This window comes from Trematomus bernacchii, unplaced genomic scaffold, assembly GCF_902827165.1.
Source record: "Trematomus bernacchii unplaced genomic scaffold, fTreBer1.1, whole genome shotgun sequence".
NCBI classification, from domain to species: Eukaryota; Metazoa; Chordata; class Actinopteri; order Perciformes; family Nototheniidae; genus Trematomus; species Trematomus bernacchii.
Window position 1 is genome coordinate 5,901,055 of NW_022987513.1, and position 26,817 is coordinate 5,927,871.

Here is a 26,817-nt window from a genome sequence, read left to right on the forward strand (position 1 = left end):
CCCAGATGATCGACAGAGGTGACACAGGCAGCAGACATGGAGCAGCAGCCCATCAGACCGACATGGAGCAGGCAGATCGAGTTCACCCTGGCCGGCATCGGCTGTGCTGTGGGTCTGGGCAACGTGTGGAGGTTCCCATATCTCTGCTACAGGAGTGGAGGAGGTAAGACACAAGCCTGACCTTTCATCTTCAAACTGAGTTGTGAAACCAGACCCTCTCTACTAACACAGTGTTTTACATATATATTGAGAACTGGGTGTCAAAGGTTGTTCTCTTAGTTAACAAACTGTTTAGTTAGAGCGTTTTTTAATCATTTGTCTTGATGCTGATTTTGTTGAATATTGTTCAAATTGTTCTGAACTTATCTCAGTGTGTATTTCATGTAGGAATATGAGTTACAAGCCCATACAACAGTCATGATCATATATATTCCCAAGGCAAATTACCACTAATATGCTGATGACACCTTGATATATCTGCATGTTTACAAATCAGGCTCTTTGTGAGCTACCCATAGCTTTACTAGTGTGCAATTCACCATATGTGATTTAAGATTAGTTTGAATCGCAGAGGAGATGATGTATAATTAATGATTCTCTTTAATTTAAGCCTTACATTCAGAAACTTATTGTGTTTTTCTTCATTCAAAAAGTAGACTTCCACCCTTGTACACTGATATTTACTCTGAGATTTAATACAAATCTCATAGGTCTTCCAATGCTCCGTTTATGATCGGATATGTTCAATTATCTGTGAACCACCCATGGACTGTTGTTGTCCATGGGCTTCCCTCTTAATTATGGAACTACATCCTATTCAAGTAAATAGTAAAAAGTATGGGTATGTTGTCTCTGCTCCCAGGACTCATTCCTAGTAACTGTCCCAGAAGTCTGTCCTGAACTGGGAAAAAGGTGTTAAAATATGCAGCTCCCTCCACTTGGAATCAGTTGCTATATCTTTTCTCATTGTACTAATTTAAAAGGATTCTGAATTATTTTAAACCAAGCACACGTGGCCTATGTTTTGACTGTTGAAACAGGTCTTTTTAAGTCTTATAAGTCTTTGATTTGTTCTTTGTTTTTGTTTTTTTATTGTGTTATGTTCGTTTTTATGTATTCAACCTTATTTGTGCTGCCTCTATGGCCAAGTACAGTATTTAAAAAGACATCATCTAATCTAGTTGAATACAAAACACCCCACTGTAATCTGAAATGATCCATGTGCAGTCAGTTGGAAGGGACATTGATTTACAAAAACACTACACAAGACGAAAGGATTAAAAAACTGCAATGAATGATGACTTTCATAAAAGTTAAATATTAGTTGCTGCCATAAAACTGGGACAGTGTGTGAAAGTTAACTTGATATATCTTCCTGGCAGGTGCCTTTCTGGTGCCATACCTGCTCATGCTGGTGGTGTTGGGGGTCCCTCTGCTCTACATGGAGCTGATTGTGGGTCAGTACACGAGGAGAGGGCCTGTCCATGCTCTGGCTAATGTCTGCCCACTGTTAAAAGGTACTCTGCACCATTAAAGCATTTTTCCAGCCAAATAAAATAAAAATAAAAGCTGACATTATTTTGTTCTGTCCTTAGGAGTGGGCATAGCATCAGTGGCCATCTCCTTCATCATGTGTACCTACTACAACCTGGTCATCACCTGGGCCCTGTATTATCTCTTCAGCTCCTTCCAGTCACCACTGCCCTGGCAGAACTGCAACAACACCTGGAACACACAGAACTGCACCAGTCATGATGTCACCAACAGCAGCTACTCCTCCACAGCCAGCCAGGAGTTCTTCAAGTATGCTTCACTGTGTGGGAAAAACCAGCGCTGGTGCTCAGAATCATTATATCACAGCAAGATTACAAAATCCCTGTAGTTTGACACAAGGCTGGGTGATCACACAACACTAACTTTGTTGATTATATCTATCCAAATGAAATGAATTTGAGTAATACGAGGAATAACAGTTGAAGTGTGATAAGAGTTTGCCAAAAAGATTACCTTAAGGAAGTGTGTAATTCTTAACCTTGAACCTCATTAGGCAACCTAAATGTTGATGTTTATGATAGATTATCTTCGTTTAAGATAAAAACATATCCTGTTTTTTATGTTTTATTTTGACGTGCTGTGGATGTATTTGGGATTAGTTTTCCAATATCATTATATATATAAAAAAAAACACACATCCCACACATCACAACACAGCCACCTTTTTCATTTAGGATACGTGGCAGTTTAGACAGTGGGGCTAAACCTCACATATTGGTTAACTTTTTTAAACTACAGTTAGGGGACACGTGGCAACGGCATGTCAGTTTTGGTTTAAATATTATGAGCGACATGTGAGCCAAGAAACGTCACAACTGCACAGTGGTTGCTTGGCAAATTATTATTCTGTCAAAGTTAAGAGAGGTTGGGGCAGCTCTTGTTAAAAAAGCACATCAGTTACTCTTGATCGAAAAACTGAATTGATATGCCAAATGTCCCAACTGAGAGACCATACCAAATGCTAGCGGCTCCATTTGGTTGTAATGTTCTTTCTAAAGAAAACAAAACTTTGTTGGATATACTGTATAAAGTTTCCAAAATCAGTTTTGGCAACCTTTAATTTAAAAGTGTACCACATTGTGAGTATGAACATGGGATGAGATATGCCTTACATAATTTCTTTGTGAGTTTAAGCATAAAGGTCAACAGATTGAGATGTTATGAGATTGTATAGCCTTCAAATCTGAAAATGTTACCTGATAACCATATTTATGGTACCACGTTTTAATCGATGCAAATAACAATTTGACCGACTGATCGACACGTCCGACCCTTAAATAACTAATCATAAACAATCTAATCACAAAACCATTTGCATCCACCTGCTGTAGAGAAGTTACTGGGCACCAAATATAAGGTTGGATATTATGGTAGATACTATGGTAGAATGGGGACAAAGTATTTGGCTGATAAAATGACCAATGATCAGGTGATTATGAAACAGAAACCAGTCTGGATCAGAAACATGAAAATCCCCAGAATGGAACCCTGTGGGACACCATACGCTAAGGCTTCCCTGCCCATTGTCCATTTGATTGAAATTGCTCCAGAAATGACTTGGTAATGTGTGGTATAATGCAAGGAATAACGTAGAATATAATATACAATACTAATTTCTACTTCTTTTATTTCATTTGACTTCTCTGAAGATACAAGATGCTGCAGCAGACTGGTGGAGTAGATGAAGCAGGACTGATTAGGTGGGAGCTTTTCCTCATTCTCCTTCTGGCTTGGATCATCATATACTTCTGCATCTTTAAGGGGGTCAAATCAACAGGGAAAGTGAGTGAAAAGAGAGATGGATTTAAGAACAAACAAACAGACGGTGCAGGACAACCATTGTTTGTCTCTGTTTGCAGGTGGTGTACTTTACGGCTCTGTTCCCGTATATTATCCTGATTGCACTGCTGATAAATAATGTGCAGCTTCCTGGAGCATTGGATGGAATAACCTTCTTCATTGTGCCGGACTGGAACATGCTCCTGTCAGTAGAGGTAAGAAAGAAGAAACAGAGCAGAAGAGGACATTCAAATAATCACCTATTCTGTCTGAAACAGGAGGTGCTACTAGTATTTGAATAAGCGTTGATAATGTGCACCTGGACACAATCAAGCAAAAGGCCCAATAGGAGCAAGACACACAGACATTACAATATTTTACACTGTTGTGTTTTTGTGTCTCTGCAATTGTAGTTGACATTTTGTGTTTCAAGGTAATCTACCTTTGAAGTTTTAATGTGTAATTTTCAACTCATTTTGTGAGTGTTTGTAGTTGTTTTGTGTCTCTATGTAATAGTTGTTTTCCTCTTTGTGGTCATTTTGTATGATGCTTTGTGTTCGTGATGCCTCTTTTTCTAGTCATTGTGTGTCTCTTTGTGGTCTCTCTGCGCCACTTAGCAGTTTTTTAAATCTCTTAATATTGTTTTGTTCTCTGTAGTCTTTTTGTGTCTCTGTAAAGTCAACTTATATTTATTTGTGGTGAGTTTGTGTCTCTTTGTGGTTCTTTTTGTGCCTCTTTGTTGACATGTTGTACTGCCCAATTTTATTCAAATTTCAATGTCTTTGTCATTGGTTTATTTCTTTGTTTTTAGTCTCTTACTAGTCGGTAGCTATGTGTCTCTTAGAGTGACATCCTGTAGGTTAATACCAGGAGGGGCCCTGAAAATTCAGGCCTCTGAAATGTCACATAATCCAACTGTGGGTATGGATCATTTGTACTGGCAGTGATCAGTGGGTTGGATGCTCATCTCTCTGTGTTGCAGGTGTGGGTGAACGCTGCAGCACAGATCTTCAACTCCATCGGGATTGGTTTCGGCTCCCTTTTGGCCATGTCCAGCTACAACTCCTTCAACAACAACGTTCTAAAGTAATAAACCAACATACAAATTGACCCCTTCCTTCAGCATTGACAATAATGATCACTTGGCAGTCTAAATGTGATATTAAAACATCTTCTCTCCCCACAGGGACACCCTGACTATAGCCATCATCAACTCCCTCACCAGCCTCCTGGCAGGTTTTGTCATTTTCTCTGCTTTCGGATACATGTCTCATCTTCAGGGCATCCCTATCAGCGATCTGGCTGTGGATGGTAAGAAAACAAAAATGTTTTAATAAATGTAACTCATTTCTTCAGCTTCAGGAGATTGATTTGATTTTCATTTTGGTTCAGAGTGCCATCTCTTCTTCTATAGTAATATGAGTTTGACAATTAATCGTATACATGATTTTAATCAAAGGAAAGAAAGATAGAAGGTAAATACACATTTGCATTTGTGAGTGTTTGAAGGGTTATTAATCAGTATCCTTGCAAAGCAATGCTTCATGGTATATTGTTTCGTATCATTTTTTATGAGAAAGTTAATAAGCAGAAATACAATTGGATGACATATGATTCATATAGCTAATTAAAGGCTTGATGAATGGACAAAGAACAACTGAAATTAATGATCAGCTTGTCATGCTTTATTGCTGTTTCACAAACAATAAACAAACTGTTAATCAAAAAACAAGAAAAGGAAAAGTGATATATAAGGAGAATTTACAGTTTATGCATTGTGAAATAATTGTTAAATTTAAAAAGACAAATAGTGTGTTACATTATAAGCTCTTTTGACTGTATTTTAAAGTGCATGTATTGATGTTGCATAACATTAATGCATAAACTTTAAGTCAATAAGTTGTACTGTAAATTGATGAAAGTATTTATGTTAGTCCGAATAACCTGTCAAGTTTAAGGGTCACAAGTTTAGGCTTTTTTTTATTTTAAATACATACACAAGTCAGTTAAAATTCCAAATATATGCTTGATTTTAAACCTTTGTATTTGTGGTCAAGTGACACTGAGTTGTGCAAGAAATAATCAGATCATCATAAATGATTCATATGTTGCACTTTCAATCACATTGTTTTATGATTTAGTGTAATTTTTCCCTGTGTTGGTGTATCCAGGTCCAGGACTGGTTTTTGTTGTTTACCCACAAGCCTTTTCCAACATGCCAGTATCTCAGCTCTGGGCTGTGATGTTCTTCTTCATGCTGCTCTGCCTTGGACTGGACAGTGAGGTAGACGATGGGGAAAACATTACAGTGGGAGATAAACATTGAATTATTTGCAGCAATTCAGAGATATATTGTGACTGATATTTTTGTTGCCAGTTTGCGATGGTTGAAGTGATGGTGACCAGCCTCATGGATGAATTTTATCACAAACTGATAAGGTTTTTCAAGCGGAAGGAGTTATTTGTTCTTGCTGTCTGTGGCGCAGCGGCTATTCTGGGGATTCCTTGTGTCTTGCAGGTAAGGGTGAACTTTAACCAAAGTAGTTTTAAGTCACGATTTCAACTTACCTGCAGTTTTAAAGAGCGTGTCTCTCATTTCAGGTGGGCATCTATGTGTTCCAGCTCATGGATCATTACACTGCTATTGTGTCCATCATGTTTCTTGCATTCTTTGAGGTCATAGCCATCTGTTGGTGTTATGGTGAGCTCATATGTTCAGTTGTGTTCAAAGACCAGATAATCTACGTCACATGAGAGTACTATTATAAATATATATTTATGTGACCTATATCAGTAGTGAACGAAGAAGATACTTTACTTAAATAAATTACCAGACTGTGAAAATACTCCAACTGGATTCAAAGTGTATTAAGATAACACATTTAAGTACTGTCTGCTGAATGTAGTTAAAGTAGTCCGTGTTCCATGTTTTACATTAATATTACTGCTGCATTAACGTTCATTTAGCATTTTGGTTGCTGTAGATGTGTAGGATGGTGCTAATGTTAACTCTTGTTGGTAGTTTAATCTACAGCAGGGCATCAACTTCTGAGATAAGATTCTATAATAATGGAAAAAAGTATCTAAAGCTATCAGACAAATGTAGTAAAGAAAAAAGCACAATCCTGAAAGTTAAAATTATCTTACGTACCATACTTGATTTATTGTACTTCGTTACTTTCTAACACTGCTTATATTTACCTCTATTTCTCATTGCCAAATGCTGTCAAGTCTGTCAACATGCATTGCTGTTTACTGAGTTAGCCTTCCATGCACAGGGGTGACTCGACTTTCAGACAACCTGGAGGAGATGACTGGAAAAAGAGCAAACGTGTTCTTCAGAGTGTGTTGGCTGATAGTTGCTCCCGTGCTAGTTGGTGTAAGTCAACACCATTTAAACATTTTTTTTTTAATGAATATTACCTAAAAGCAATAATGAGATCTATGTAAAAAGTCTTATAACTAAGCGTTCTTTTCCTGCAGGTTATCCTGGTTTTCTCCATCATCCAGTTCAAACCAGCGCGCTATGAGGACTACGTGTTCCCCCCCTGGGCTCAGGGGGTCGGCTGGCTCATCGCCATGGGCTCCATCATCTGGATTCCTCTGGGTGCTGTGCACACACTGTGGGTGCTGCCTGGCTCCTTCATCCAGGTGACACACATTTTAATTTTTTTATACCACCAAACACATCGCAGATATACCTATGAGTAGAAGTGGAATATAAGTAAGTGCATTTACGAACCGACCATTTTGAGATACTAGCACTCGTGTATTCCCATATGCAACTTTATAATTGTACTTCAATACATCTCAAAAGGAAATATTATACGTCACTCTATTACAACTTATATACTCAGTGGTACACAAAGTATCTCAAATTGGAAAGAATTTATCTTACCTATGAAACTGAAATACATAAGTTTATAATAATTCTCAGTTAATAGTAGTTTATATTACACTGTGAAATTTGATATTTTTACTTGTGATACTTTAAGGGCATTTTGCTGATGATACTTTTGTACTTTCTCTTAAGTAACTTTTGGATAACGTTTCGGATTTAGGACTTTTCTCGTCTGAGTACTTCTTCCTCCACTGTTATGTTTATATTAAACCAAGCCATTTGTTAACATTATTTGTCCATATCTTCTACAGAAACTGAAGCTGTCCATCACACCAGGCACGCTGGATGGAAAGTCAAATATGGCTTACTACGAGAGGGGAGGAAGAGATGCAAACACAGGCTTAGCTGTCATCAGCTCAGACATCCATCTAACTGAAAAACCTCCACTGCAGACAAACCTGTGATACCTCGCTGCTTTGCACAACGCTCTAAGGAGCTCAAATTAATCACAAATATTTTTGTATTAGTGTTAAATCTTCATCAAACTGCTGGTAAATCTAAATCACATGATTATGAAATGTTGTTGCTGCACATGCAGATATATTGAAATGAGTATTTTTGGAAACCTGTTGATCAAATGTTTGTTTCAAATTTGGTTGAACAGCGATTATAATCCGTTTTTGTTGTGTACATGTTTATATCCGGCCAACACCTCAGCTCCAAGGAGTGCTAATGAGGATATTTCCTTGCCTTCTCTTTACTTTACTAAGGGTGCCATCTTTTGGCCATGTAGGTTAATGCAAGAATGAGTGTTGATATTATGAAATGCTGCACTTTTTATTACATTTTAGCCAAAAGAATGTCAAAGTAATGCCACTTTTTGACATTCACAGTCCGTACAGCTGAACCTTAACCACTGTGTACCAATTCATTGTGGCTGACTCATTTATTAGGTCAAATGCTACAGGGAACTGCTGATAAAAGAATACACACTGGTAGTTAACAGGGTCATGCAATTCTGCCATGTCATGTACGGTGTCATAAAAACCCACAAAGTCCACAGCTTGTGTCTTATTTCTACAACGAACATATCTCAGACCATCATTTACTTCCGGGCAAATGTTTTTATTCATTCAATTAAGGAGACATTTCCACTGAAAGGTACATTTCTAGGGTATACATGTACACAGAGTTAGTTTCTTCCCCTATATAAGTTCCCAGTGTTTCCTTCTTGTAATTCCTGGTAAATGAATCCAAAGTGCAGAACGACTAATTATGCAAAAAGGTGGATAGTAGAAACCCATGTGCTTAAAGGGATAGTTCAGAGTGTTTAAAGTGGCGTTGTGTAAGGTACTATTTTATATTAAGTGTATTAACTACAGTTGATGGAAGTTGGCACGCCCCCCAGTTTGGAAAAGCAGACAGGAGTACCAGCACAGAAGCTAAGCAATGTACTGCTGTGATTGGAGGAATCAGCAACGCGTATTTAGCCACCTATAAAGTCTACATCAGTTTAAGTGGAACTGAAGTGTGCTTTTTTTTAAAAGCCACCAGACTCCATTGACAATAATACATGTTAAGTCTTAGAACATAAAAGGTTCAAGTTTATTTGTTTAATTGTGTGACTTTTCCAAAAATGTTTGCGAACCACCCAAGTCCTTTTTTCCAAGAAAATGTACGAATGTAAAGTGATAAATTGTTCTAAATTTAACGTACACTTAAACTCAGATGTTTTATAAGTGGCTCAACAATTCACCGACTATGGATAAGTACCTTATACAGCCCAACTTAAAGAAAAATAGAACTTTAACAGACAAGGGCACTTACTGTATACTTCCCCCAATACCTTAAAAGTGGTTGAACCCTGGATAGCTCTAAACTGAATGAGTTTGTGAGATCATACTGTAGGTGAAGGTGTCGAGATGGACTGTTTAAGGTTAGTAATAGTGAGTCAGACATAGTATCGTCTACGGTTAGTGAGTATGAGACCACATCTACCTAAGATCAAAAGTTAAAATATTTATAAAAAAAATTAAACAAAAGAAAATGTCATTCTTATAAACAGCAATTACTCTTTCCATTTTATTTCAAAAAAGATATGTCATATGACCTACAAAATAAACCCAAAAAACATGTGCAATCAATGGCATACTCTTCCCTCTGAAGTGACGGCCGTGCAGATGAGCACAGCAGCAGCGACTCCCTCCTTTTTTAATATATTTTGTTCCTACTGTAGTTTGGAGTCGGCTCAGCTCAGGACCGGGCTCAACGATTCCCAAATACCAGGTTGCTGCATTCAGTAGTATTTTTGTAGTGGTTTTAACAAAGTCCACGCCCCTTCATTACCTTGCACAGCCTCCTTAAGGCTCCGGCCCTCATCCACCACATCCCTGCAGATCCAACACAGCTGTAGTAGATTTGTTAATCCCCCCCATCCTACCCACCCTCGCCCAGCAGAGGTCGCTAAGGAGTCACCATGGCTGCCGTCTGTCTGCTCCCGTGTCAATGCTATAACACCTGATCCACTGGCCTCATCTGCACATCTCCAATCTGGGGGCACAAATGACAAGGAGATCAATACAGGAACTAAAAAGCATTCGACGCTGATGCATTTAATGAAAAAAGATAGAGAAGGAGAGATTACCTGGACATGAGGAGGGGCACCGAGGACAAATGTGACTGCACTGGCTATGTCTTCTGCTTTCAAACACTGAACAGTGGAGAAAAAGAAAGGATTATTGAGGAAAATGAACTTTGTTTTTCTCACTTTGTGAAATGCATCTTGTGACTCTTACTTTCATACTCTCATACACTGCAGCTGCTTTCTCTGGATCGCTGTTGTGATGCCGGAAGGCAAACTCAGTCTCCACTATTCCAGGAGATATACACTGCAGGGGAGGCAAATGCAAGAGGAATTTAGTGCTTACTGCTTCGATGAAAACACACTTTTATAACAGTAAGTTATCAAGCCGAATGACATGACAAGTGTGGGAATAAAACGAAATTCTAGTGATCCATAAGTCTGATCAAAATGGTTGTTCTCTCATGCGTTTATAACAAAAAAAACAGGTTAGTACGGCTCTGGAACAAATTAAGAGCCCACTGCAGCATTATCCGTTTCTCTGGTTTGACTATTTATAGGTATGTGTTTGAGTAAAATCAAAATAAATGTATTTGATCTTATAAACTACTGACTACTCTCTGAATTCAACAGACACTGGAATGGAATGGCTGCCATACATGTTGAGATGAGATTTAAGAAAAATGTGGAGTTGTTTCCAGGGCTGTATATCTAAATTTATTTTCCCCCCCATCCTTAAAACAAAAAGGTTTGCTGGAATAATTCTCTATGTTGTTACGTTTTTCCTCTTTGAAAATGGATGAAAAAGTTGTCAGAATAGCTTTTGTAATCCACTCATTTCGGCCACAATAGTCTTAAGTACACCAGGCGATGAAAGCGTTACAGTAGAGCAGGGTTGATTAAAATTCATTACCTGCTTTTTTAAAACATGGGATGATGATGTACTCCAGCCTCTTGTGGCCAAAAGAAACAAAGAAAAACTGAACAAAGGATGTCCCTGCCAAACCTTTTTTATTTTCCCACAATTCCACGGATAAAACAAAAAGCTAACTGGCAAACTATTTTCCCCTGGCAAAACAAATGTTTTCCCTCTCTAGCCTCTCAGAGCTTCCATAGCTCACTGCATGTACACTTATGTATGTGATCGCTTATAGGAGCATTATGCTACAGTAGGAACCTGCACTCTGATAACATGTAACTCACTGTGGCCCTGATGTGGGTGTTTGCTTCTCGGAGCTCTTGCCGTATGCCCTCGGTCAAAGCAGTCACAGCGTATTTAGTGGCACAGTAGAAATGCTCATCGGCACTCGCCACCACCCGATGCCCACCCATACTGTAACAGGGAGGAGAAGGTAGGTTAGTATCATATAAAGTACAGAGTATCAAAGGGCTTTGCAGGCCCATCACAGTTCCTAAAAATAGAAAGTTAAATCAATGAATAGATCTAAATAATTCCACAACAGCATTATAATGAATGATTTGTGAAATTGATTGATTGATTCATGAGTCCAACAGTCCTTCACATTGTTCCAGGTCCAGGCTATCAATGGGCTTTACCTGATACCAGCCATTCACACATTTACTGAGGTTTTTTCAGATTACCTTTAACATTTGTTCTTAGATTTAAAGGTGATTTATGGCTAACCTGTTAATATTGATGATGTGGCCATCGTCCACATTCCTCTCCTTCATTGATTTGTAAGCCTCACGGGTGCAGATAGACAGAGCTAAGACATTCACCTGAAGGGGAGGGGAAGACAAAAACATTTCATTAATTCAATGCATGTTCCTTTCACTGCCAAAGACATGCTGTGTAAAAGAGAAAACATTAGTAAGTTGATATCATTTACAGATCTTAAAAAGGACACTTCCAAAATCTAAAATGTATATTATAATTACCTGTAGAGCTATCAATACATCTAGATTGTTGGTTTTTGTGTGAGCTGTCGGCCCCTAGAAGTTTGGCTTTTCTCCGACATTATAGAAGTAGACACTCAGCTTAAAGCTAAACAAATACATCCAAAAAACTTAGCAGCAATGTCTCGTTCCAGAAATGATGACCCGGTTACTCAAGATAATCCACAGATTGCTTTGAGATACATTCAGGAACTATTTTCTTTCTACCAAACTACTGCCACACCGTATCATCGCACATGGGGAGGAAGCAATCGTCCTCTTATGGACAAGACGCTCTCCTGAGCTCACCTAAGCTAACTAGCATGAGCGCTCAGCTGAGGAGGACACCATTACTGTTTACTTCTTAAGTTGTCGCAATCCTATCATACATTAGTTGATACACTCAGTTGGCAGTTCTAGAAAGAATTAAAATAGTTTCTGCAAAGAACTGCTCACAACAAAGTCTGTGTATATTGAGTAACATGATCTATGGAAGGACTCCCGATAAGTTTTACAAAAGCAGAGTACCATAGTTGCATTTGAGCAAATCCATTGTCTGGACACAGAAAACGTCTCTATGGGGCGATATCATATAACATCTCACACGTTACCAACCAATGCTGATAACAAGCTTTACAGGCAAGTGGCAAAATATGTTTGTTTATTTTAGGGTGAACTGTCCCCTTAAATGTGATTCTTCAATATAAAAAGTGTTATGTGATGATGACAGTGCATGAGTTGAGCTGGTGCTCTCTGGGTCACTGTGTGAGACTGAAGCTGCTCTTCCTGTCCAGCTTGTGTCCTCTAAGCTGCTCCCGTAATGACGCTGATAGACGGGCAGGTTAAAGCCAACGTGGTGGCAAGATAGGGGGGGAAGTGACCAAACAAGGTCAGCGTACAGATTAAACACAGGCTAAAAATACACTGCTGTACACATCCATTCAGGCTGCCATGACAACAGATGGACGAGCGTTACAAATGCGGGACTCTGTAGGCGGGGACTTTGGAGCAGGGGGTCCGCAGTGGTCAAGAGCTCAATGAATCAGAATGTAAAGGTCCAAACAAGAGAAATAGTGCTGGCTTTCATTAGTGGGCCTCTCTACAGAGCCGATGAAGCAGCCTCTGTGAGGGGGGGGGGGGGTCTGTGTGCACACATTTCTGCTTTAACTCTTATTCTTCATACAAGCTATACAAACACTTCCACTCAGACTGAGCAACCATTTCAGCTCTTACTTCTGCTTTACTGTTTGAGTAGTGCAACCATAAAATCAATACTACATCAGAGGAAGAGGATAACTAACCATCCCCACTTTAAATGAATATGTTTCTCTCTCGCTTTTTTATTTTCAGCCTAAAGCATTTATATTTGTGTTTGTGTCTCAACCCACGTCGATCATGTTCCTCCAGCCCTCCGTCTTTCCGCTGAGAAGCGGCTCGTTGTGGGCCAGTCCGGCATTATTGATGCACACGTCCACGCCCTTGTGTAGCGTCTTGATCGCTGAAAACATGGACAGGATCTCCTCCTCGTTGGACAGGTCACACTTGTAAGGGATCAGCGTGCCACTGTAGCCTGCGCTCTGACATTCTGCTGCCAGCTTCTATAAAAACACAAATCAGACACAATGGAATTTGTTAGAGGATAATAAACAATTGATTATCTGGACTGAACAACTGTTAAGTAAGGGCTGGAAATGATTAACCTGCCATTATAAACACCCTACCCACTCTGCATGGAGGACAGGCACTCATCAAACCAACGCCACATCAGTGGAGGGCAAGAAGTAACCTGACAGCATCAGTGTAGCCAAAACCAGTATGTGTTGTTTTACCTTCAAGCTATTTAAAAATGCACTTTAGCTAGCAATATTAGAATATGACCCTGGAGAAGAAGCATGATGGGATGCCTTTTCTTGCTTCTGGATACAGCTGTCCTGTTCCTGCTGCAGCGGAGCAGGCAGCACTCCAACCAGGTCAGCTGGCCGAGCACCACAGTCGGTTTGATACAAACTGACACACACCCCCCCCTGCCAGGCACAGCTGCACCCGTCACCTGATGTCTCCTTTCGGGTGCCAGTCAGACAGGAGGTGAACAGGGCGGGGCTGCTGGTAGACAGAGAGGATGCACAAGAACTGAAACACTGTGTGAGCGTCTGTGCAGCCAAAAGAACTAAAGTCAAACATGGGGCCATACTGAAAGATTCCCCCTCTTCATTTTTAACAACATGCCCAAAGCTTCTGTTCCAGAAAAAGATTTTTGAAAGAATCCTTAAAAGAAAAAAAAAAGCCCATCCCTCTGGGCCTCCCTCAAAAACAAATGCCCAGAATCTCTTCTAAGCACAATGCCTGACTAGTGCTGGAGGACAAGCCTGCGAGAGAGTGTTGGGGAAACAAGAGCGTCACTATGTTGTCATCGCTATCAAACTTCCTCACTGCAGGTAGGCTGTAAGGTAGATACACTGTCAGGTAGGCCATCCATTCATTTCACTGGGGGGGGCCAAATTAAATCATTGGACAGCCTTGTTACAGCAACAGATACCAGAGAGCATTTGACTGATCTTTGGTCTGGATATAAAGAAAACTCTAAAATAATTTGCCTTCCCTAGCGTCTTTTGTCCAATCAATAACATTTGAAATGAGCATAAGTACTTATATTGCTCGTGACAGAAGCTGGACATTACAATTTAACTGGTACCTATGAGCTAACAATTTAATCTGTTTATTCTTTACTTTGAGTTGACCATTTCAACTGTTTATCTCTTACTACATTCTTTTAGTTGAGTTGGTGGGTTAAGCTAATTTAATTAAATGTATTATCTTCCCCCTGGTACCACTATAGTTGGGAATTGCTGACAATATCAACAATAATTAAGGGCTTGTCTACAGATTTAGCCATCAAAGCACTGGGAAATGATGACAGATCATCAAAGCAGCCATAGGAAATATTGAGCGTGTGACCATGGATATAAACAACGAAATTCCTGAGCTAGCTAAATATAAATGTCATGTTGATAAAGTTCACCCCTCATATGCTTTGTCAGTAACGTTGGAAATTTCCATCACAAAAGTATATTACTTGGCATACATGCATAATCATAATCTTTACATGACAATTGAAGATATCCATCTTGACGAGATTATCTAAGGCCCAAAACACATCAAACATTCTTTCACTTGCTTTATTGGCAAGACGAAGCATGTTGTTAAAATAGTGAGTAATCAAACTGCAGCTTATAATGTTCAGCACTTTTTTTTGTGGTGCAACTAATCCAAGAGAAGGCATCTGAAACGTAGGGACACCTCGCAGCCAGAAAATGTTGGAAGAAAGCATCAAAAAGTAGCATGTGACACTACAGGTGATGAAAGGTAATCATGTGGGATAATCTGTTAAATGTCTGACACCTGGACACAAGCACTTCATCCGCTCCTAAAGAAAACTTAGTATATGTAAAGCCTGCTGCTTTATAATCACGGTGATATTGGATTAAGGGATGATTTTGGCTTTTTTTTTTTTTAACAAAACCGTAATATAGCGAATGCATCCTATCTCACACTTAGCAGCGTGCAGATTTCCCAGCTCTCTCTTTAAGCCGTTTAACTGGGATTATCCAGAGAGAAGGCATTACCCGAATAAAGCTGTCAAAATGCTGAAACACTTGTTTCATCTGTCATGAGTACAAATCTCTAGCCCGTGTTGTAGAAAGGTGAACCATGCCCTTTAGTCTATTATCTGAAATGTGAAGCTGTGTTCACTGGTCTGCTCAGCTGCAGAGATGCCTTTAGAGTTCAGTATGTGAGCTGCCTTTAGACCAGATATCTGTACTTCACACTCGCCTGAATCCCTGAAGGGACAGGCTCTCCGGCAGGAAGACAGACAGACTGGTGGAGAGGCTCTTCTTTAATCAGAAAGGAGGTTAACATGAAACGGAAGCCATGCCAGTCATTAGTTAGGGGGGGAGATTGTGTCGTGTTACTGAGGTTTAAGTGGGAGCAGCAGAGCCACCAGGCTGTGATCTTAGTCCAACAACAGGAAGTCTCAGGCTGTGCTTCTGTGTGTGAGTGTGTGTGTGAGAGTGTGTGTGTGTGTGTGTGTTCTGGCACCAGCTGTACTGCTATGGCCAGTGTGAGGGCGGGTTCTGCCCACGCCCACAGTATGCTACCCCACAGATAAGCAACCAGGCCAGAACATGCAACAGCAACATAGTTGGCACAGACGTTGTACAGACCTTTCCTTCAGCATAATGAAACTGAATATTTGCAGGTTAGAATAAATACTTCCCCTGAATGAGCATTGACTCGCCCTTTCTTACCTTGAAATTCTTGATACATTTAGGTGAATGTGGGCTGCAGATAACATCAGCAAAACTATATCAAAACACCCTTTCTCCGATTCTTATTTCTCCAGTTGTATTCTTAATACTTCCTCAACAAATGCATCACTAAAACCTAACTTCTTAAAACACTTCTGCAACAGTCTCAGACTTGCACAGGGGCACTACTTGTTCTTGCATGTACTGCTTATGCTGTAGGCATATGGCAACCTAAAGCATCATTATGGAACTATTTAACCTTAAAATGTAATGTTGATACCACACTAACTTGCTATAGGAAGAATGGAGCCTCTGTCAGTCACTTTCTGTTCGCTATTTAACTTTGGTGGGCAGGTTTCACAATATCCTTGGAGAAGAGCGTGAGGATTAACAGCACTAAGTTAATTTCAGGCAACTGGATCATATTTATTAGATTTATTTTCTGGTTTTCCCTCTGATGTCCTCCAGCTTCTCTAACCTGGGGGCAGGACACAGACCTAATATCGGGAAGTGCTAAAATGCTTACTCATTTACAGGTTTAGGACTCATTCCTGCACCACCCTATTAACCACAGCGGTGTGTAAGAGAAATGCACTTTGAAACTACAGTTGCGCAAAATCACAAAAACACTGAATCATTCCTAATGTTGATTCAAGCGTGTTTAGTGTCACACTTTTTAAAGACAGGGATACAAAAATCCCTCACAATAGTGCTGCTAAATGAGCCTAAGAAACCCACAAAACAAACCTGAAGATAATTGAGGGCAATGTGTACTAGGTGCACAGGAAAGACACACCCAATTGACCCAAATCTATCAAATGCACCATCAGAATCAAATCAACAAAAATGTAAACAAATCATGACATTATGTAATAAAATTGTCTCAATGAAGAATTCTAATTCTGAGTTACATTGTGTCGTTTTTCTTTCCTCTTTGCTCTTCTGTGGACGACAATTCAAAAGGTTTTACATGCCGCTTGTTACATTCATATCGTTTTGTTCTTGGATGGTTATGAAAGACTGAACACACTGAGCTCCATTCATCAAATAAAATGTGTTTGCTATAACCCAGACAATCGTGATAAGAGCAACACGGAAAGATAAAAAAAACAGACAAATGATGTTACAACAGGTCATAAAGCTGTCACATGTTACAGTAATGGGTGTACAAACACCCACGCAACGCTCTCAGACACATGTTTACATGCCTACATGGTCACATTCACAGCCAGTAAACCCTGCAGGGGGCTGTTATATAAGCACTACAATGCATGGGGCATCATTGTCCCACACCACGTTCATCAATCATTCACCCACTCACGTGGAACTGGTGTAAATGGACCAGCAAAACAAGTCGCTGGGAGAGGAGAGGAAAGAGATAAAAATAAAGATGGCAAACCGCTAAAGGCAGACAAGCTCTAAGTGGTGAGCCAGATCAATAGCACCAGGCAGCAGGCATGAGCAGAGAGAGCTGAGGAATTAGATTTGTCTCAGGTTGACTCACAGACAAAATATGGATTGTGTTATAGGCCATTTTGCCTTCTCTAATACTCTGAAAAGACCGGCAGGTGGTCAAAAAGATCTCAAAAGATGTAATGCAGCCATAATTAGGCCAAAGAAAACGCACCCCTCTTAATTCCTTCCCGTTCCATTTTTTAAGTACCTGTGACACACAAAACCATTTTGCCTGTCACAAAGAATTGTCATCCTCATTACTGAGACTGTTGACCAGTGATAACAAAAAGTGTGCAGCAGGAGGGAGGAGCAGAGGGAGGGTTGGCAGCAGAACGTGAAACAGAAGAAGGGTGAGAAAGCTAAACCTAAAGCTGATCAAAATGCATTCAGATGTATTTATGTTTTACTCTATAAGAAGGAGCAGAATCGCAGCACATGATGGGTCCTGCAAGTGAGGAAAAATCCAACAAATACATTCATTCATATAAGACTTATTGGATGATTTTATTCTCATTGAAATGTAAAATGAAGAAAGCCATGAACCAGAGAGCCAAAAACATATTCTTCTTTTATTGATTTATTTTTGTTCTCTGAGGAACACACCCAGTACTGACACTTTACTCAATTTCATCACGGGCCACATCAGCATTTTGGTTGCACTCAAAGGGCCGGTTGTAACTTTAAGACTATATGAAAATACATATGTAAATATTTAATATAAACGTATGTATTAAATGACATTATTGCCTCTGCATTGGATCATTATCGGATAGGGTAATAACTTCTTAATTAACTACGTCTGAAAGCAGAAGTCTAGGGCAAATCATTGGAAGTCTCTTCAGTGAGAATGTCACAAAAAAATGTTTTTTTTAAAAGCTAGATTCTGGAAAAAAGTGAAAATGTAAAAAAAAAAGTGAAATTTTGAAGAAAGAAAAGTCAAATTCTGCAAAAAAGTCAAATTCTGGAGGAAAAAAAATCATATTTGAGATGCATTGTGGGACATGTAGTTTATGGGCAACGTGCTTCTGTAAATCATCATGTAACCGTATAATAAACGTATTCTTTCAGAGCTCTTGTGGGGCCGCATTAAATGAAGTCATGGGCCGGATTTGGCCCCCGGGCCTTGAGTTTGACAACCCTGCTCTAAACCCTATCATTCATTAGCTGAACTACTATTGTGGAAAAAAAAATTAGACTTCACAGAGAGTGTGGGGTCAAAGGTGAAAGTAGGCTGTATAATAGCATTGCGGCAGGGAAGAATGGATGGATGTGCATTATCTCCTTTTCACAAACTGAAAAAACAAAAAAAGGTCTAAAGGTTGGACAGGGCGTTTTTTACAACAACTTCTAAACAGTCCGAATAAGACAAAGAGATAATGCTCTTTGTTCGAAACGACACTGATTGACAGACCTCTCTGGAGTTCCGATCAAGCCCTAAGCCATAAACCTAAAAGCCTGTGCCTGTAGATGAGTAATTGAGAAACAATGTTGGGTACTGAGTTCTGCAAATGAAACAGCTTTCATAACCTCGATAGACTGAAGACACAGCAGGCAGCCTTGTGTTGTGTAACAGACTGGTGGAACCAGTGTGGTGGCATTTGATTTCCCACGTGATACAAATCAGAAAGAGGCAGCAGCACATGTTTATTTCTAAAAACACAGAGAACAGAGCGAGGATGGCATAACCAACATTCAATACTAGATGAACTAGAGAGCAGCCTTTTGTTACACATTCACATGGGCATCATATGATAAAAAATGACTCTCCAGTTGTCTTGTTTGTATTTGAAACATGCAAAGGGGTGAACCCTCACTGTTGTGAACCAGCATGCGTCACGGCTTTCTCTCATGTGATGAGTTATTCCTGCACCTGATGCCAGCCGCTGGAACAACTTCGCTCTCGCCGCAGGTCTGGGGGCAGCCCTGACGCTAGCTTTGAGCCACATCATTATGCATGCTACGTTTTTGAGCCCAGAGCAGACAACAAAAAGAGACATAGGAGAGTCTCATGGAGACAGCGTTGATCAGAAGCTTCAAAAAGAAAAACCTTTCAAACTGGGCCAGTCGGAGCTTTGTCTATTCAGCATTTGAGCTTAGAATAGCCATAAAATGTTTCCAAAAACTCCCAGCAACAAATCCCATTTGGACGCTGTTGAAGCAAAAACAACCCAATTTGCATTCTTTCTCAGAGTGCTCTCTTTCGCACTCTGCAACAAATATACGTTCAATAACAAGTGCTGGCCTGCTTCTGCAGTTGCACTTAGCATTTACGTGAAGCCCTCCCCCCTTACATATTGGCGAACACACAGACAACCTCACTATAGACTGTAAACGCAGAGAAGACGTTTCCAGAAAGTCTTCAACAGGACGGGACAGGAAGCGCCCCACCTATCAGGAGGCCCGCGGAGGGAACATCACTGCCAGTAAAACCTTACACCTTGAAAGATGATAAGCTCAGAGAGGACGGTGGGTGGGGGTGCCGGCTGAATGGCTCTGTGGGGTCACTGAGCTGTCCAGACCAATCACGTTTATCTGTAGAAGTCATTTAAAACAATCCTGACATAAGCGATGAGAAGACATTTAAAAGGGAGGGTTCAGATTGTTTGAAAATGGGGTTGTTTGAGGTACTTGTCTATGGTCAGTGTAAAAGCAATGTGCTGCTAGGTAGATGGGGCCAACAGTAAAACTTATTTTAGCCACCTAAAAAAGACAAATCAATATCAGTTTACAAGTTCGATATTTTTATAATATTCTCACCTCTTAACTGCATCCTCAAGCAGCCCTTGCCAACAAGGAACTGAATCGCTAACGCTCTTTTTCACGCCACCAGACTCCATTGTTAAAAACTTGGATTTTACGTTGCAGAAAGCACGATTGGCTGGTCACCAAGAAAGTGGATCATATTACTCCACTGGCTAACTGTTTTCAAATACTACTGTTTAGAAAGCATTTGGAATACATTTCTGACCTTTTGCTACTTTGTTAACTAATCGGATAATTGAAATTAACGTCCATAAAACTGGATGCAAAGTAGGCTGTAGACTTCAGTTTGTGGCTGCCTTTTAATATGTGTTTCTTAGACTGCACTGTCACACTATTATATTTTATTTTAACATGTTTTACTGTGGTATTCTTTAGGCTCCTTAATGCATTTTAAATGTCATTTTGTTATGTTCTTTTACTTTGTCTTAATGACGTTGATGCTTTTTATTATGTAAAGCACTTTGAATGGCCTTGTTGAAAGGTTGAATCGTACTGAGGTCAGTTTTCTTTGCACACTCAATAAAAAAAAATGGATTCTCTATTAGCATTTCATCAGAAATCTGTTTCAAATATCCGCGAGAAATCCATACCCTGAAAACAATTGAGCCTACTGCTTTGGACAGATCCATACATGCTGTCATGTGTTGCGTTGGTGAGAAGGTCTCTTCTCTTGGGGGCAGGATCCTTGGAAACATGATGGATTATTAGTTAGGTATAAGTCTTTGTCAGCTTACAGCTCAAGTGGAAACCGTACAGTCAGGAAAAAGCTTTTCTGCATGGGTAAGACAGAAGCTGAGCTGAAAAAAGCTGCGAGGTAACTTGATGAGCTCAGGAGAAAATTGACAGAGGAAATAAAACCGCAACTGGAGAGGTGAAGACAGCAGTGCTGTCATTTCTCCTTAAGTCGATGGCAAGAAGTACAGCAAGGATCACGATGTTAAAACATAAAGAGAGGACTGTTTGTTCTGTATTTGAGGCTAAATAGGATTTTTAGAACTAGCTAACTCTTTATTTATCTCCAAAATGTCAAAACAGGGCGCAGATTAAAGGAGAGGCAGTGAGACAAACAGAGTAAAGTTGTCTGACCTGACCCACTTCAAATCCTTTTTGGAGTGAAATCTATTCACTGTGAAACAGCCCTGGCCCTTCAGACACAACCGACAGATAAGGGTGAGACAGTGTCAGATTTGCAGACAGAGAGAAACTGATTGCCTTTTATTGTGTCACCTCAGCGTTTGAAGCATGACTGAGCACCTTTTACCTTCCTCCGAATTGGGCACCAAATCAAAGTTGGTCAGCCAAGGTCCTAAATTAACCTCCGGGCTCCCCTGCCGTGCCAAGGGCTTCAAGTTTTAATTTAGAATTCACTCGCTTACATAAAAGATGCTTAGGCAAGCCAAAACAAAAAGTGGAGAGGCTGCAGTAACAGGCAACCAATGACTGTTTGATATAAGCCAGTAAAAATAAAAAAAGGTACAAAACTGAAACTGAATATAATCAATGTATTCAAATGTTACTGTCTCAAAAAGACATTTGCATCGACTGTCAAGATTTGAAAAAAAAAAAAAAAAAAAAAAAAAAAAAAAATCTGTCTACATGTATCACTCCGGGTTTGAGTTTTCTTATCCATAATTAATAATCTTTTTTGGACATAATTTAAGCAGAACACTTTGCAAACTGTTATGCCAACAATACATCTGAAAACCCCACAATTTATGTTTTCTAAATGTATCTCATCTAAAAATGAAGTAGCTAAAGCTTTGAATGTTGATGGATGCCTCTATTGTAAGTTGCCTCAAAAGCATGTCAGTTTCCCTTTAGCAGTTAACAATTGTCTTAAAATACAAATATATGTATTTATGACAAAGGAGCAGATGGCCCTTCTGCATTAAGCCTGAGCTGAATCAAATATGACAACTTGCAACATGGACAAAAAAGTAATCTGTCCTGTACTGAATAGATTTCAAATTAATGCATTGGATCGTTCAGAAAAAAGCCATGCAGAGACTGGAGGTAACCATTTTATTGATCTCCAGTGAACAATGAGGAATCAGGATTTTATTTCCAGCCTGAATACTGTTGGACTCAAACCGTACATTCCAGGAATCATTGAGTGCATAGGCAACCATTGAATTGGATTGATTATGTGACAAACCCAACCCCATCCCCACCTCGGCCTCTTCCCCCCTCTTCTTCCCCCCCCCCCCCCCCAGAGCAGCACTAACACTAATCTGTACACCAGCCCTGACCTGCATAAAATGGAAAAACATAAAAGAGCAAGCAATTTACAGATATCTTCTAAGGTCTATATGCTAAATGAAACGTATCAGACCAGCTTATGGAAGATTAACACAGAAAATGCTTTTATACATTTCAATAACACAACAAGTGTCATTTGTGAACTCAAGTGAAAAGAACACATATTAAATCCCTTGTATCTAAATTCATAACAGCATTATGTCACTTCTCTACCAAATTTGGTAAAAGAAAACAAATGAAGAGAAGTCTTAAATCTTATATTTGTGTTTTAAATGAGGGAACATTTAATAGGTTGTGGCAATCATCAACTGGAGTTATATTCCCATAACGGTGTATTTACTCCTGCATCACCTTGTGCCAGGTAAGCAGATATAATAAACCCAACATATGGGCTATGTGGGCGTTCTGCTCCGAGATAAAAAAAACATAATCAGCCAGTAACTAGATGTCCTCTTTTACAGAGTCAGATAAACAGAATATAAGATCCAAATTATATGGCAGAATTAATAAAACCTGCATCCATATAGTTATATTATTCTCTTCCTCTGTTTGCCGGTGATGGATGATATTTGCCTACATAACTTAAGCAATTATTCAACTGTGCAATACTCTGCATTAATGACTTAACTGCATTACTCACAGCACTTTGGAGAGCACCACTTGGCATTGTTACTGTATTACACTGTACTTTTTAATCATCTGCTTTTTGCCAATAGTATTAGCGCCAAAGACTACTGTGTATACTGTATATTGTAATATTTATAATATACAACTTCCAACCGTGGAAGAAATTAAGCATTTCTGACTCTGGTTTTACCACTAAATTCAAATTCTGCATTGCCTGTTTCTTGTAAAGAAAATGTGCATACACACGGCTCTCAATGGCACAGTTTTATAAAGCACTGTCCTATGTTCAGAGGCCACTTCTAAACCTTTATATAACCATTGAGAATACATTGTGTGAAGAGAATTTATCTTCCAGCGAAATAAAAGCTTCTTCCACTTCCACTCTTTAACGGTTTCACAAGAGCTAATGAGAAGCTGTGCTGCTGCTACTTGGCCGCGTCCCCGTCCTCTCCATTCCTGTACAGAGCCCATGGTGACCACACTTCTCCCTTTAGCCCCCCCCCCCTGCCAACTCTATAGTCTCACAGACAACAAAACAATACTGCAGCCAGCCACAACTCTACACTTTCTACGTGATTCGTTTGAACAGAAAAAACTCAAATCTATAAATATATCCCTTTCATTATCATTTTATCGAGTCTTCTTTGGGTGTTACAATTGCTGTTGGACAATATTGACAGTGAAAGTTAAGAAATAAACACCAAAGAGAGGTCAAGAACAATCGCTTCGTGATGGACACTTGCATCACCCCACTAGCAGCATGCCAGGTTTGGCACAGCTACAGCAAGAACCCAGTTTACATTGCAGAGAGTACAATACGAGCTTTGTCCCTCTACTCACACAGACAGCTCTCTGAGGTCTTGTACAACTACAAGTGATGAAATGTTTCACAGAATGGGAGACATAGAAACCTGTCACTGATATCATTCCCTAATGTGGCCAAATATGTATGAATCTAAGCTTTGGTAAGTCTATAATAAGGAATGGTTACCAATGCTGCCAGATGTTTGTATCATGTAAAAAGGTACTATGAAGATGTGAAACGGTGTGACCTTGTTTCAGTCTTGCACAAGTCGCAGACAGGGGCTGAAGCAAGCTGCTGCAGTTAACTATTGACAGTAGAGGCCATGTGACCTGAGCATGAATGGAGTGAGGCGATCTATTGCACAATTTACAATTACTGTATGCATGTATGGGCATGGGTGTGTGTGTGTGTCAAGGTAGTGAACATTCGTGCATGATAAAAAAAACAAGATCTAAATGAATCATGAGAATTTTTTCCTTAAATACACTAGAAAGAGAAACTTGGAAATGAGTTACTCGCCTGCTTGTAATTCGTGCTTACACAACACCATCAGAGTTCCTGAAACTGATGTTGCTCCTTTTGCCAACTATGTTACTTCAAACTGTAAACAGAGCAACAGCATAAACGGGTATAACAGCCACACTACTGTATAGCGTCATCTTTACATTCGATGTGAGAAAATATTGGAATTTATGACTGCTACCATAAAATATAGCCTGTGATGTATTATTTAAAGTAGTTAAACATGTTGTGTGAGATGAAAATACAGTACAACATTTTAACATTCAACAACCACAGGCCTGTCAAGCTACAGTTTTATGCTTTAAGGAAATACATTAGCTGTCTAAAAGGTGGCCACCACAGTGCTGTAGGCTTGGACATGTGTGGACTAAAGCTTAATTATTGTCTGAAAGATAAGCAAGGTGCAGTGCCTTATGGCTTATAGTTAGGCAAGAGTAAGAGGGATGGGGCCCAGACACCTGCCCTGGAGGAGGATCTGCCTTTCAGGTGATATTTTTTTAATTACAGCTATAAATTAACTGGTTCAATATGCGTTTGAAAAATTCACAAGCAGTTGAAAGATATTAAACACTGGCGCCAATTACTTTCATTGTTGCAATGAGAGCAGGAATTGTAATGGGTGTTGACTGATCATACTGGGAGAGATTTAAGTTCTGTATTATGCAGCTATTTGAGCATTGACCTCAACATTTAAGTGTTATATGGTTCATATAATAACCTTTGTTTCAAATCACATCAGAAATGAATGTTTCTGTACAAAGTAGGGCTGAATGATTTGGAAAAAAACTAACTAATTTGCAGTTACTTTTACTGGTATTGAAAATGTGAGATGATTCATGCAATTGAAGGAAATTATTTTATCATTTTTGCATGATTATTTTCTGTTGGATCTATAGCATACAATTTGCAGGCCAGGGCATTTCTGCATCACCACAATTTATTCTTCAGAATGGTATTTTGACAAATGATAAATACATGGTTTAGCCCTAGAATGGAGTACATATAACACTGTTATTTATATGGCATGGGTCTTTTTTAACGGAACTTTTTTTTGGTAGGCAGTCAGTTTAGACCCTGAAAACTATAATCCGGAAAGACATTCTTAAGTGCACTAGTCAACATTTTAATGACAGTGTCCCACAACACTGGGGACACCCTGAGCCTCCAGAAGACCCATGGGCTTCCACTGACATCTCTTTGGAAACTGCAGTGAGGTAATTTGATTCTTCCTGAACTAACAGTTTGTTACTGTCACACTGGCAGTGGATGCAGGATGACAGGGTGAGCCACCAGCTACTGTCCCACAGAATGGTCAGTGGTTATCAGGTATCTCCCTAGCTGAAGTATCATACTGAATCCCTGCTGACCTCTGACCTTTCTGGAGAAGGTCAACCAAAAGCCAGGGATTCTATTCAGCAAGGGTTAATAATGGAGAGTGTTAACGTTGCATTGTAATGTGGTGGGAGATAAGCAAGTTAAGGAGCATCACATTTGCCTTCACATTGTTTAGTTAAAATTCGGGGTACATTAATATCTCTGTAATATTCATATGGGAAATCGATAACAAAAAGCTATGGGGATTTAGCTGATTTATATGATGGGATCGTTTAAAGAGTCCATAGTTGTTTTGTGATTCATTCAAATATGCTATCCTTGTAATTCTGTTAGGATTAATAGGGTACTTTATCTTGAAAGGAATTTGTTAACGTTACATGTCTATCATTAACGCAACATAATACCTGACATGTTATTTTTAACGCCTGCCTTGCCTAACGTCAGAACACGTCCATAGTGCTTTACCTTTAGGGCTAATGGTTTCTAGCTGAAGTTGTAAGCTAATGTTAGTGAACAGTTAATGTTAGTTAGCTAGTTTGTTGTTGCTAGCTTGTTTCATGAGTAGCATAGACCATTCGCCGGCGGCTTTAAATGATATTAAATGAAATGCTTACCTCTATTTTGTCGACATTCCTGGCACAGCCGACCACCCTCATGCCTTGCTGGACCAGTGCCCGGGCCACCGCCGCTCCGATGCCCACCGAGGCTCCGGTCACCAGGGCCACTCTGCCTTTCCACCGCTCCATCTCCTCTGTCTACACCGGTACTGTACGCGAAACAACAGCTCCTGTGCTGCTCCTCTGGCTGCTTGGTTCACACTGTCAACGTCGCAGATATTACTGTTATGTGCGATATCTTCAAAGTGAGGATGCAGCAGTTCGAGCCTCCTGTCTCTCCTGTCTGTGCAGCATCCAGGACAGCGGCGGGCAGTGTGCCTGAGCCCGGATCCATGCGCTCCTCTGGATGAAATATGAAGAGCAGTGGCGTGAGTAAATGTTTGGTTCACTTCACCTCCCACTTTAATTTTCAGCCCGGAGGCTGGGGGGGGGGGGGTTGTGTGTGGTGATCTACCGCCGCCTGCTGGGGAAACACT

At 39.8% G+C, this 26,817-nt stretch overlaps 2 protein-coding genes across 3 annotated transcripts; one reads left to right on the forward strand and one right to left on the reverse strand.

Annotated features, from left to right (window-relative positions):
* si:ch211-283g2.1 (sodium- and chloride-dependent GABA transporter ine) lies at positions 1-9,197 on the forward strand. Of its 2 annotated transcripts, none has more exons than XM_034113802.1 (13): positions 1-163; positions 1,383-1,517; positions 1,596-1,815; positions 3,204-3,336; positions 3,414-3,548; positions 4,316-4,419; positions 4,520-4,644; positions 5,505-5,617; positions 5,711-5,851; positions 5,935-6,034; positions 6,612-6,712; positions 6,817-6,984; positions 7,486-9,197. In XM_034113802.1, exons 1-13 carry the CDS (start codon positions 37-39, stop codon positions 7,636-7,638), a joined length of 1,755 nt encoding a protein of 584 aa, XP_033969693.1. In that variant the 5' UTR covers positions 1-36; the 3' UTR covers positions 7,639-9,197. The 2 variants fall into 2 exon arrangements, with proteins under 2 accessions (XP_033969693.1, XP_033969694.1); XM_034113803.1 differs by having other exon boundaries at positions 1,596-1,803.
* On the reverse strand, positions 8,284-26,699 carry dhrs11a (dehydrogenase/reductase (SDR family) member 11a). The gene is made up of 7 exons (XM_034113804.1): positions 26,339-26,699; positions 13,040-13,249; positions 11,401-11,495; positions 10,959-11,088; positions 9,970-10,062; positions 9,819-9,884; positions 8,284-9,724 (listed from the first exon to the last, which is right to left on the reverse strand). The coding sequence occupies exons 1-7, from the start codon at positions 26,468-26,470 to the stop codon at positions 9,683-9,685; spliced, it is 768 nt and encodes a 255-aa protein (XP_033969695.1). The 5' UTR covers positions 26,471-26,699; the 3' UTR covers positions 8,284-9,682.
* Positions 26,700-26,817: the final 118 nt, after the last annotated feature.

Coding starts and splice junctions, on each gene's coding strand:
- si:ch211-283g2.1 (XM_034113802.1), top strand. CDS start 37: ATGGAGCAGCAGCCCATCAGACCGACATGGAGCAGGCAGATCGAGTTC. Junction 1,518..1,595: donor TGTCTGCCCACTGTTAAAAG/GTACTCTGCACC, acceptor TTCTGTCCTTAG/GAGTGGGCATAGCATCAGTG. Junction 3,549..4,315: donor ACATGCTCCTGTCAGTAGAG/GTAAGAAAGAAG, acceptor TCTGTGTTGCAG/GTGTGGGTGAACGCTGCAGC.
- dhrs11a (XM_034113804.1), bottom strand. CDS start 26,470: ATGGAGCGGTGGAAAGGCAGAGTGGCCCTGGTGACCGGAGCCTCGGTG. Junction 10,063..10,958: donor ACACCCACATCAGGGCCACA/GTGAGTTACATG, acceptor CCTCCCCTGCAG/TGTATATCTCCTGGAATAGT. Junction 9,725..9,818: donor GTGCCCCTCCTCATGTCCAG/GTAATCTCTCCT, acceptor TTGTGCCCCCAG/ATTGGAGATGTGCAGATGAG.